This window comes from Octopus bimaculoides, chromosome 2 (genome assembly GCF_001194135.2).
Source record: "Octopus bimaculoides isolate UCB-OBI-ISO-001 chromosome 2, ASM119413v2, whole genome shotgun sequence".
Taxonomy (NCBI): domain Eukaryota; kingdom Metazoa; phylum Mollusca; class Cephalopoda; order Octopoda; family Octopodidae; genus Octopus; species Octopus bimaculoides.
Window position 1 is genome coordinate 122,339,256 of NC_068982.1, and position 13,149 is coordinate 122,352,404.

The 13,149-nt window shown below is 35.9% G+C and overlaps 1 protein-coding gene across 8 annotated transcripts in view; it reads left to right on the plus strand.

The window, feature by feature from the left end:
* The window catches only part of LOC106877913 (profilin-4), a 25,628-nt gene extending 13,624 nt beyond the window's left edge, over window positions 1–12,004 (plus strand). For 7 of the 8 annotated variants that reach the window (XM_014926975.2, XM_052965565.1, XM_052965564.1 and 4 more), the window contains exons 4-5: window positions 5,513–5,618; window positions 8,292–8,440. In XM_014926975.2, coding sequence (XP_014782461.1) covers window positions 5,513–5,618; window positions 8,292–8,320 — 135 coding nt within the window. In that variant the 3' untranslated portion in view covers window positions 8,321–8,440. Of the gene's footprint in view, window positions 1–5,512; window positions 5,619–8,291; window positions 8,441–11,419 lie in introns of those variants that run through there. The other variant, XM_052965563.1, reaches the window with a different exon arrangement.
* The last annotated feature ends 1,145 nt before the right edge of the window (window positions 12,005–13,149 follow it).

Consider the following 13,149-nt stretch of genomic DNA (forward strand, 5'->3'; position numbering starts at 1 on the left):
TTTATGAGTTCAATAAAGGCAACAATGAAATAGAAAGTGCAAAGAATATCAATGCAGCTTATGGGGATCAGACAATAAGTACAAGTCAGTGTCAATGATGGTTCCAGGAATTTCGAGCTGGAAACTACAGCCTAGAAGAAGAGCCTCATCCTGGAAGATCTGTAGAGCTCAGTGAGGACATCATGCAAACCCTGGTGGAACAAAATCTCATTGTAACTGTTGAGGAACTAGCAGAGAAGCTTGGATTTGGTCATTCAACCATTCATCAACACCTGCATGCGATCGGAAAAGCAGCAAATTGGGTCAATGAGTTCCTCACAAACTTTCTAAGCCTAATCGCACACAGAGAGTGAATGTGTACTCTTCTTTGCTATCACATCTCACAGATTAACCATTTTTGGACCGAATAGTGACTGGTGAGGAGAAATGGGTTGTCTATAAAAATGTCAAGCATCGAAGACAGTGGGTAGGGAAAGGAGAAACACCAGCACCCTAGGCTAAAGAAGGTCTTCACCCACATAAGGTGTTATCTGTTTGGTGGGATATGAAAGGTTTAGTCCACTTTGAACTTTTAAACTCAAGCCAAATGATAACAAAGGAAATCTACTGCAAGCAGCTTGAGCAGCTTAAGTCAGTGCTAGAAAGAAAATAACCCTCTTCAGTTTCAAGATGAAAGGTGTTCTTCCATCAGGATAATGCTTGGCCACATACAGTGAAGATGACATCCCAAAGGCAGTTTGAATGGGAAACGATGCCCCACCTACCATATTCGCCAGACATTGTCCTATCTGATTATCATTTATTCAGCAGTCTTCAAAACCATTTGGACGGAAAAATATGAATACTGTAGACGCAGTCAGAACAGTAGTAGATGAGTATTTTTTGTCACAGACAAGTGAATTTTGGAAGAGGGGCATTGCAAGTCTACCAGATAGGTGGAAGAACATTGTAGAAAATGAAGGATAGTATATTTTAGATTATAAATGAACTTTATCTTAATTTTGAAAAATAAAAAAATAAGTATAAAGAAACTGCATTATTTATGGGATGACCCAATATATGTAGGTGCAAGCATAGCAGGCTTGGTAAGCTGAGGGGCTGCACCAGACTCCAGTCTGATTTGGCATGGTTTTTACGGTTGGATGCCCTTCCTAACACCAACCATTCCAAGAGTGTAATGAGTGCTTCTATGAGTCACTGGCATGGGTGTCAGTTGTGTGACACCAGTATCCACCCTGATTACAATTTCACTTGGCTTGATGGGTCTTCTTTTCAAGCATGACATATTGCCAAAAGTCTCATTCATTTGTCATTGCCTCTGTGAGGCCCAACTCTTGAAAGATGCTTTCTAAGAGTCACTGGCACAGGTGCCAGTTATACAACAGTGGAACTCGACAGGTGCTTTTTATGTGCCACCAGCACAGGTGCCAGATGCCTCTGTGGAGGCTCAACACTCGAAAAGTGTTTTTTACGTGCCATCGGCATCCACTTCGCTTGATGAGTTTTCTTCTGAAGCATGGCATATTACCAGAGGTCTTGGTCATTTGTCATAGCCTCCATGAGGCCCAATGCTCAAACAGTGCTTTTTACGTGCCACCAGCACAGGTGCCAGTTTTGCAACACTGACATTGGCCACATTGCCTCTGTGAGGCCCAACACTCAACAGGTGCTTTTTACATGCCACCAGCATTGGTCACATTGCCTCCATGAATCATTAACTTAATTTACCTATAGGCTGCTATCCTAATTACTTGGTCAGCCAACACAATATTTGCAGTGGTCTTTTTATATGTCTAAATGGTTAAAAGGTTCCACTTCACCTCTGTAGCTTACATTATAATAAAATACTTGTTGGCTGTTTGAACTTTTTATATAAGTTTGAATATAAACTTGCAATAAAAGGATTTATAAGAAACCATAAATTTAACCCTTTAGCATTCAGTTTACTCTGTCAAATGTAATGCTTATTTATTCAAATTGTTTTGTATTAATCATACATTATCTCATAGCTTTGAGATTTCAATGAGTGATTGTTCATGTTCACAGTGAAAGTATAGAATCACCACGAGAGGGTGGATCTGGTCAGTTTAAACATAAAACAGGTAAAACATTTGGATCAGATATGGCCGGTTTTAATGCTTAAGGGTAAAGCTTGAAACTTGATCTTTGATTTTATATGAATTTAAAATGCAGGTGATTAAATTTTGTTTGTCATCAGTAAACTTTATATTGAGCAAATTCCACAAGGCAATCTATCTTATGTCTAACATTAGCTCCTAGCCAATTGAAACTGATTTTGTCTTGTTTCCTAGTTCTATTTATATATACTCTATACTTATCCCATTACTAATACTCTTGAGAAAAGTCTGAATTCTCTTTCTCTCATATCAATGTATCTAATTGCTATAAGTAGATTACGAGAAGTAAACTAATTTATTTTCATTATACATTCAGAAGATAAATATGATATCGATTTCTTGCTTTATTACTGTTGTAAAGCAGTCTTTTGCCACTTTTGTATCTGTCTCTTGATGATGGTTGTCGCTCTGACAGATATTGTTATATTTTGAAGTCGTCGATAGAATGTTTCTAACTGGCACTCTACGACCCTCAGTCATACAGTGTTATTATCTTCAAAATGTTGGATCGATATAACGTCCACTCAGTATCACAATATAATTACTATATTGGCACAGACACGACTATCAACACAGTCTACACATACTCCTGACCTTCTTCTGTCAACTAGCTACTGGTCTATTCATAATGGTTGGTTCCTACCACTTTTTACCGGGAAGGATGTACAGTTTCACTAGACATCTCCCCTTTTAATTATTTTATTTAACAATCAAATACTTTAATTCATCCTACCTTATAATATATATATATTCTCAATATCTTTTCTTCTTAGAGTCTACTTTCAGTGTTCTTCCTTTTCCTTGTACATGTGGTTTCAACTTCTTGTAATGGTGTTAGAACCTGAAAAGTGTCATATAGCCAATCCATCGGTATTTCTACTCTTGTTGGTTCCTTTTCTATGAGTCTTTCATTAAGCTGATTTCTATGTCTCCTTTCCATTCCATTTCTGCTTCTTACGCTATACAGCATCTTCCAATGTATGTTACAATTTCTTCTTCTTTCCAGTATTGCTTGCCATTTTTGTACATTCTTACATATACCTTATCACCGATTCTAAGGAATTTAGGCATGTCTATTCTATTCTTCACTGGTAACAATAGTTACTAGTCATTGGATACCATTGTATGTCTTCGTACTGGAATACACCTCGTGACCTTAGGCCATTTTGGGTAGCTGTCCACTACTATTAAGTAATAATATCCATTTACCGGGCCTGCAAAATCAATATGCAATTGGGACCATGGTATTTTCACTTCTGGCCAAGGTTCACGTTTTGTAGTAGGTAGTTTTGCTTCCAGCACACGTCCTCTGCAACATTTTACCAGATTTCAACTTCCTTGTCCAAGCTTGGCCAGTATATGAAACTTCACATCAGTGCTTTCATTCTAGAGATGCCTGGGTGTTGTACATGAAACTCTTTTAGCATTCTCTTCTGTAATGTCTGTGGTATGGCCACCCTCTGAGTGTACATTAGTACACCATGATATATAAAGTACACATTCACCCAATATTACAGTATAATTACAATATCAGCACAGACACAACTATCAACACAGTCTACATGTACTCCTGACCTTCTTGACCGTCTTCTGTCAATTGGCTACTGGTCTATTTATAATGCTTGACTACTACCACTTTTTATTAGGAGGGATGTACAGTTTCACTATACAACAATTGCAAAGTAACACAACAGAAGGAGAGCAGGTATAGTCGATTATAAAGAACCAAGTACCAACTTATTTTGTTGACAATCCCCTCCACTCAAGAGAGGACCATTCCATTTTCAAGACCATTCCATTTTCCCTGAAAGAATGATACAAACATTTGTATTTAATCTCAAAGATGTTTCCACAACATTTATAACATTTCTCTTTCCTACCAAATTTCAAATCATTATTATCATCATCATCACTGTCACCATAACCATCACCACCACTGTCGTTTTAATGTCCACTTTTCCATGCTTGCATGGGTCAGACAGAATTCAGTGAGGAAGATTTTCTATGGTTGTACACTCTTCCTGTCAATAACCCTTACTTGTTTCCAAACAAGAAAATATTTCCTCATAGCCAGACATGTTTTCATAGAAGACCTGAAATGAAGGACACTGCTTGTATTTCACTCCTTCAAATTATTTAGCAAAACTATATCATCATCATCATCCTTTAACGTCCGCTTTTTATGCTGATATGGGTTGGATGGTTTGACTAGAGTTGGCAGGCCAGAGAGCCACACCAGGTTCCAGTCTGATTTAGCTTGGTTTCCTGGATGTCCTTCCTAACACCAACCACTTTACAGTGTGTGTTGGGTGCTTTTCTGTTGATGTTATTGTTGTTTTACCCTTGGTCTGCCCTGATGAAAAGACCATCATACAATTGTTTTTGTCCTTTTACAAGGATTGTGTTATCTAGAACTCCATTATCTTTACCTTTTATCCTTTATCTTTTACTTATTTCAGTCTTTGGACTGTGGCCATACTGGGGCACTACTGTGAAGAGTTCAGTCAAACAAATCAACCCCAGTGCTTCATCGTCATCATTATTGTTGTCGTCGCTATTGTCATCATCATCATCTTCTTCTTCTAATGTCCATTTTCCATGCTGGCATGGGTTGCACAGTTTGACCAGAGCTGGCAAGTTGAGGAGCTGCACCAGACTCTAGTCTGATTTGGCTTGGTTTCTATGGCTGGATGTCTTCCCTAATGCCAACCACTTTATAATGTGTGCTGAGTGCTTTCAAGTAACCATGCGACAATGTACCAGGATGTACCATGTGACAATGTACCACACAGTGTTTAACTTTACCTCTCTGTATTCTTAGTTTAAATCTTGCTTAAGTTGACTTTGCTCTTCATTTCAGAGTTGATTTAACAAGCTATGCCCTCTTTCCTAAAATGTGAGGCTTTGTAATAATGTGTGAAATCATTATTACTAATAGTGGGGTGGTGGACACGCAAAATAATTAGAGCATTAGACAAAATATCTTGTAATGTTTGTCCTGGCTCCTTACATTCTGAGTTCAAATCCTGTCAAGTTCAACTTTGCCTGTTATTATTTTTTCGGGGTCAATAAAATATTGGTTGTCAGCTAACTCCTCTAACCCAAATTTTAGGCCTTGTGCCTATACTAGTAACTATTATTACTGGGAACATCCATATGTCACTGAAATCTCAATCTTTGGATTGATTTGTGCTATATATAGTCTTGACAACAGTCTCTGTTAATTCTCTTTTAGTATTTGGTTCATAACAATGTAATCACATATAACAAAAAACAGTTCTTTTTTCTATTTATTTTTTGTCTGTCTAAATATAAAGATGAGTCTGTATGTAAGAAATGCAACAGTCTCAACCAAAACAATGTTTCTATTCCAGGATAAAAGAGGGATTGTCTTGGTAAAAACTAACACATTCATTGTTGTAGCTACTTACATTGAAGGCATGTATCCTAGTGTATGTGTTGAAGCTGTTGAAAGGTTAGGTGAGTAGAATAAATTTTCTTCGCTTACAATTGAAATCCTTTTAATGTTCTTATTTTTATTTTATTTTTTATCCACTGATGTTACTGGAAATTATGTGGGAAAGCTTATCGATTTCTCCATCTGATTAGGATGCTAGTTTGTTGAAGGTTTTGTTTGTAACTTACATAGATGCAGAAACCCCAGTATTGTCTAATATGGTCTTCTCAATGGAGGCACATTTGAGGGAACCACGGTATTTGTTTGTATTGTATTGGAGAGATCAATAGAAAAAACTTTTATAACTCTATTTCACTGGGACCCTTGGAACCTGAGAAGAGCACCTGAGGAAGTTGAGCCTCCAAAAGTTTAGAGAATACATGGGGTAAACCAGTCAGTCAGTGGTCTTGTTATAGAACCACTTTAACATTTGTACCCCATCTGAAGTTCCCTTACAAATATCAATTCATCTTCTAACACTCTCTTTGTTTCTGTCCATTTAGGTTCCATTGAAGGAATTGGTTTTCAGATCTGGTCAGTTGGTTGGTTGTTGAGAGTCCTGCAACATGGACCAGCTAACTGAGATTACATCTTGCATGTTGCTTGATGATTACTTTTGTTCATGTGAAAGTTTGAATTTGGCATTGCAAACTACAAAACACTCACTGGTTGCACATTCCAGCCATGTCGTTGCATCTTTTTTCTTAGGCACAGTGGTAGACATAATTCAATGCTCAGTCTGATGTCACCGCTTTGTCTTTAGGTACCTTTAAAACAGAGTTTATTCTATTGTAAGCCTTCAGGCCAGATCTTCAGTCTGAGAATAACTTCTCCCAACTAGTGTCAGAGATGATGCAAAGGATCACTGGCACTACCCTCCCACCTCTGAGAAGGCAATATCCCACACTAATCTCCATTATTCAATGTGTCCTTCTTTTTTAAGACACTTTATTGTGATTGGAATGGGATTTGGTTGCTATTTTCTATCAGGTTAAGTGATGACTACACAGAGACTCCCTTATTAACACTATGCTTTTAAGATGAGAGAAATTGAATGTTATAATGATCATGCCTTTCCCATGAGCATTTTCAGAAAAAATTATATAAAATGGGTTTCCACTTAAGATTGAAACTGCTTGGTAGATTTGGTTTGCAGGGAACTTACTTATTGCTTTAAAGCACTAAATAAACTGTGAAGCTAAATATTGAAATGCATTCAGGCCAGCAGTGAATAAATCAATTTTCTATAAAAATAGTCAGTGGATATGATGACATGAGGGTTAATACATGAGACTAAAGATATCATAATGCTAGTGAAATAGAGCAGATGATATAATTTCCTATTCTTTGTCTGTTTAGTCATGAAATTGTGCGGGTTTTTTTTACCTTTTCTAGTGTTGCAAGATAGTGTAATAGATAAGGTAACTCATTGGTTTGAGCATATGTAACTCAACTTTTACAGGAAAAAAGTTGATAAGTGATTACTATGGGACCTGGTAGATGATGCACAAAAGGGGTGATAAGAGAGAGAGAGAGAGATGGATCTAATAGGTGGAAATGGTATGCAATTAGCTGGTTCAGAGATGCAGTGGCTGTTGTAGCAGTAATAGAAAAGACAATGAGAGAGAGATTACAGTGAATCTGAGGAACAAAGAACGTACTATGTTGGTGAGTGAGTCATGATGATAATATACAAGTGAAATGAAATTTTGCAGGTGATATATCAAAATACTTGCTGATGATGTGGGTTTGTTTACAGATCCATTTATATCAATCTTCTCCACTTACTAAACATTGAATGCATGTGGAATCTGACATATCTTAGTTGTATTTGCTTCTAGTCATTCAACAATTTCATGTGAACTCTCAGGCCAAGTATTGATGTTAGAGACTGTGTCAGCAGTAGGTTAATGACACAAAATAATGAAGTGACAATCAACCTACACACCAACTACTGACAACTGCCCAGGACTAACCACAGTGTCAAGTGCTTGTCAGGGAAGTCACTAAGGGTTTGTTTGTTGATTTGATGCTGCAAAAAGAATTTTGTAGCAGAAAGAATTAAAACAGAGCTGCTATGAAAGTTTATCAGTCGAATTTTACTTTCACAGGAAGGTTTCAGTTCAGCACTGCATTTTAAGTGAACATTTGTAGAATGATCCTATAGGACTATTTAGAGTTAAGTACCTTGACCACTGACACAGCATTGTGCTACTGATGGGATATGAACCATCAACCCTTCAGATAGTAGTCTGACACTTTTTCAACTAAAACTCAGATAATGGATTAGGATGATTATTAGGGGTATGTATCCACAGTATGAAATATTTAGACAATACTGAAAGCTCTAGTTTTATGTAGTATGTATCTTTGGTTGTTGAACCCAAGTGAGGAGTATTTGTCTCCAAGCTATCCCTAAAAAGAATTATGTGAGTGCTACATATTTAATGAAATATTCATCAATACTATAGTATAATCATGGCCATTACAGTAATTCCTTGTGGTGCATGCTTGCAGATTGCAAGAACCTGTACAATAGTAACTAAACGTAATGCAAAATCACCCACCCCTCAACTGATATCTGATCACCTTAAGGATCAGACCATCTATGATTCTAATTGGTATATTTGTATACTGAAGTATTTTTCATTTTTGACATTAATTGTACAAAAATCCTGTTTTATTTTATTCTGTAGCTGATTACCTGAAATTCAAGAATAAATGAAGTTCTAAAGAGATAAATAAGAAAGAAGAAAAAAAAGCAAAAGTAAAATTTTTAAAAAGTATAATAAAGTAAACGTAAAATTTCAACTTGTAAAAAGAAATGTGATTTTAAAAAACAAAATCATTTTGTTGTATTTTTTAATTTCTGTTGTAGTATAAATGTTTTTTTTCTTTTTACTGTTGAAGACAGTTTTTTTATGTTTGTTTGGCTCCAGTCCTCAATCAGTCCTGAGTAAGTAGTTCTATTCTCAAATTTATCCCAGCCATAGCATCCTGTCTTCTTGTATGTCTATGACTACATTGCTCTTGTCTGTAGCAACCAGGTGAAATTTTTCGCTTTCCACTGTTTTTGTCTGTTTACTGGACCAACGAGGGAACAGCATCTCTTTAGTTGTGCATTGGTTGTACAATGCACAACAGAACTAAAAGCTCACTCTTTAGCAGTTCAAGCAAAGCAAGGAATTAGCTGAATTAGTCATTGTCTGTTTTTGTTCAGCTAATCTTAATATGAGACATGTTTCAGCTGAATGAGATATCGATTTGCCTTATCTCTATTCTGTCATATGTTAATTTCTTTTCTTTTATCTCAGCAACATTTCCCATTTCACTACATATATGACCTGAAACTTCTTTGTAAATGACTTTCCCAACGCATTTATATACGCAAAATTACCTCTGCAACAAATGTTTACTCAAACATTGTTTCTAAGAAAATTATAATAGAAAGTTATTTCTTCTTTGTGCACAAATTACTATTTCATTCAAATCTGTATTTTATGGACAATTGGAAGTAAGCATATGCTGTTTAGCCACATTGAAGTGGCATATCACTTAGGCTGGCAGTATCACTTACTTCTGGTAAGTAGGAAATTTCTCTTTCACTTATCATCATCATCATCATCATCATCATCATCGTTTAACGTCCGTTTTCCATGCTAGCATGGGTTGGACGATTTGACTGAGGACTGGTGAAACTAGATGGCTACACCAGGCTCCAATCTGATTTGGCAGAGTTTTTACAGCTGGATGCCCTTCCTAACGCCAACCACTCAGAGATTATAGTGGGTGCTTTTACGTGTCACCCGCACGAAGGCCAGTCAGGCGGTACTGGCAACGGCCACACTCAAAATGGTGCATTTCATGTGCCACCCGCACAAGAGCCAGTCCAGGGGCACTGGCAATGATCTCGCTCGAAAAATTTCATGTGTCACCCGCACAAGAGCCAGCCCAATTTTTACTATATTGGTGACCTTGACTTTTGATGAAATAGCCATTTTCTGATAACAGCAACAAAATCTCCCAAGCTACTCTTCCAACTCACTGCTATCACTATGATGGCTGAAGCAACACCAGAAAATCAATCAAGCATCAGCTTAACTTTTAACATCTGTGCCACATGATTCTGCCCAATGGTACATGTATCTCTCAGACCTATACTACCTGAAACTGTTCCAAATCAAAACAGTGTTTTTTAATCCTTTAGTATTTAAACTGGTCATATCTGACCCAAATATTTTGTCTGTTTTATTTTTAAACTGGTCAGAACAGGCCTTTCACAGCTCCCCAACATTGTCTTTTTACAAATAAACAACCGCATCATCAAAATCTCAAGGCTACAAGATAAGGCATGATTAATTTAAAATGATGTGAATGCATAATAAGCATTACATTTGACAAAGTAATCTGAATGCTAAAGGGTTAAAGCAAGTTATTTATTCTCTTATCAAAGGGAGAAAACTTTAATTCCTTCATCTATTAGTAATTAAAACTCTAACGTTCACTATTAAAATCAATACATACATTACTGAATTTTTTGTCATTTAATCTCAAAAGTTTTTTTGTCTTATTAAAATTTTTGGGCATATCTGTGTGTGTTGTTACTGAAAGCTTACCTGTAAATTTCATTATGTAAAAGACACAAAAAGGTCCAAGAAAAACATTTTGTTTTGTTTGTAATTTTTGTATGTCCATGTTTGTACTTTATATATTACAGACATCTTATTTTTTAGTGTATCTGTTTTATCATGTGATAAATTAATATGCAACATTAATTATAATACAAATGACTATTTACATTAAACATGACCAAGTCTTTTCTACAATAATACTAATTTTCATGATAATCTGACACAAATAAATACACTATAAGCATTTGAACAAATAAGCTCAATTTTAGGTATTTTCTGCTTAATCAATGAGCTGAGAATTTGATTGAGAAAATTTTTAACAGGTTATTAAGAGTTTAAGCTGCTTTCTGGATCAACAACTCAGCGCCAAGCCTGGAATTTGCTACAAGTAAAACAGCAATGGATAGCAGGCCTGCTAATGAGAGGACAGCAGGCTAGCTATGGTAAATCCTGTATAGCAGTGATGGATGGTAGATACACTTGTGAAGACGTTAGAGCAGGTATAAAGTACCAATTCAGATGCAGTAATCCTCAGACAACTCTTATCAACCTTAGCAGAGAGGACCATGAACAACTGTGCACTCAACACAGTCACCATTTCATTACCTTTCACAACTGCAATTTGTAATATTGAACTCTAGAACAAAGTATTTCACTTTACAAACCAGCTGGGAACCAAGAATGTAAATTCTTCAATATATATATATATATATATATATATATATATATATATACTAAAACACTTATTGCCCGTGTATTTTCTACAAATACACTTGTATGAAAATACACACATTATGCAGAGCCACTTATGTACTGTACACACTTAATGCAGACCCACTTGCATCTTGTGTCCACATCATGCAAATCCATTTATATTTTGTGCACACATCATATAGACCCACTTTCATCTTGTGGATATATACTTGACATGCTGTGTCACCCTTTGGCTGACAGACCATCTTTAACATTTACTCTTTTGAGTATATTTGTATCATAATTTGATTTTTTACCACCTTTGCTCCCCAGCAATATTGACAATGACTACTGTAATAACTTTCGTGTAACTGAATGAAAATTTAGTTATTCCCTATTTTTCACTAGTTTATTGAAAATCTGAGAGAGTAGTATTTCAATTACACATTGGCTAAACAAAATTCAAAACTCTTCTCTCTCTCTTTCTCTTTTCTTTACAGAACTCAATCAGAATAAGGAACCATAAAATTAGTCATTGTCTACTCTTGTTTCAGTCTGTCTTATTACAAGAAACGTTTCTGTGGAACAAGACATCAATTTACTCTTTTCTGCCATGCAACTGCTTGTGTCTGTTAATTTCTTTTCCTTTATCTCTGTAACATTTCTCATTCTCTTATGTCTGTGGCATTAAAAAAACTTATTTTTCATGAAAATAAAAAATACACCACTAACTTTTAAGCACATCCACATGCACAACATTACCTCTACAATATGTGTTAACTGAAACCTTGTTTTAATGGATGTTGTAATTGAATATTGTTACTTTTTCCCCTATGTGAATCACAGTTTTATTTAAACCTCTAAATATTGTTTAACTACATTGGATTAGAGTACCACATCAGTTGGCAGAGCTCTATCTTTTGACCTTTTGGCGGTATATAAAGAAAAAAGAACTTATATGCAAAATGGAGACAAATCACCACAATTTTTTTAAAGTGGAACATTTGAAAACTGTGAACTGTAAATGCATGAAACCTAAGGTAGTGACAAAAAATCCACAAATAAAGAAAGTATGTATCCACCAATGCAACGCTGAGTAGTCATTTTCACTGTTTGCCACACACACACACACACATGCACACAATGTATTTTTATTGTCTCACATCAATATTCTCTCCACGTTCTTTTTAAGGCTGTATAATGTAATCTGAGGGATATTTGGTTGCTGTTTATAGCAGATCACATGGCCTACTAGTTATAAATAATAAATTATTCCCGTCAGTGAAGTAATCATTGTTGTTATGTAGCCTTTGGGTTAGCACTGAATGAGAAAACCTATGAACAAGACACTCTAGTTGTGATTATTCTGTCATTATTTCAGGCATAGTAGTGTATCCAGAACTACATTATCCAGCAAATTTGTTCTTCCCTTCAACAATTGGGTGTGAATTGAAGGAGGATTCAACTACTATTTCAAACAGGTCGAATGACTGTGTACAGGTTTTACTGTAGTTTTCACAGTTGGATATTTTTTTACAGCTAATTACACCTTTATGATGTGGGATGTGGAGCTCGTCTGTTAGTTTAGCAAACTGAGGCAAGCAGAAGTATATCCTTTACTAACATACAAGTCATTGGTTATAATAAAATTTTATTAAATCAACTTATATAAATACCACCATTACTTTCAAAGCTGTTGCCTCACTTATATAAGGTAATCCTTTACATTATGATGATAAACTCAAAAGAATTCACAATAAAAGAATATACATGTATGGTCATGGTTGTGTGATAAAGAAGCTTGCTTCCTAACCACTTGGTCTTGAGTTCAGTCCCACTGTGTGACACCTTGGACAAGTGCCCCCTTCTGCTATAACTCCAGGCTGATCAAAACCTTGTGAGTGAATTTGGTAGATGGAAACTGAAAGAAGCCCATCGTATATATGTGTGTATGTATGTATGTATGTATGTATGTGTGTGCATGCATGTGTGTACACCCTTATGATACAAGTAAAATTGTTCATTCACAGTCTTCCATGAGAAACATGTCTTGCTTTAGAAAACTGTTGTTTGGAAACAGGTAAGGGTTGGTGACAGGAAGGACATCTGACTATAGAAAATCTCCTTCAACAGGTTCTACTTGACCCAGCAAGTATAGAAAAATGAGCGTTAAAGAATGATGATGATGATTTCTCCTTTCCTTGACTGTACAAGACTAATCTGCTGGAAT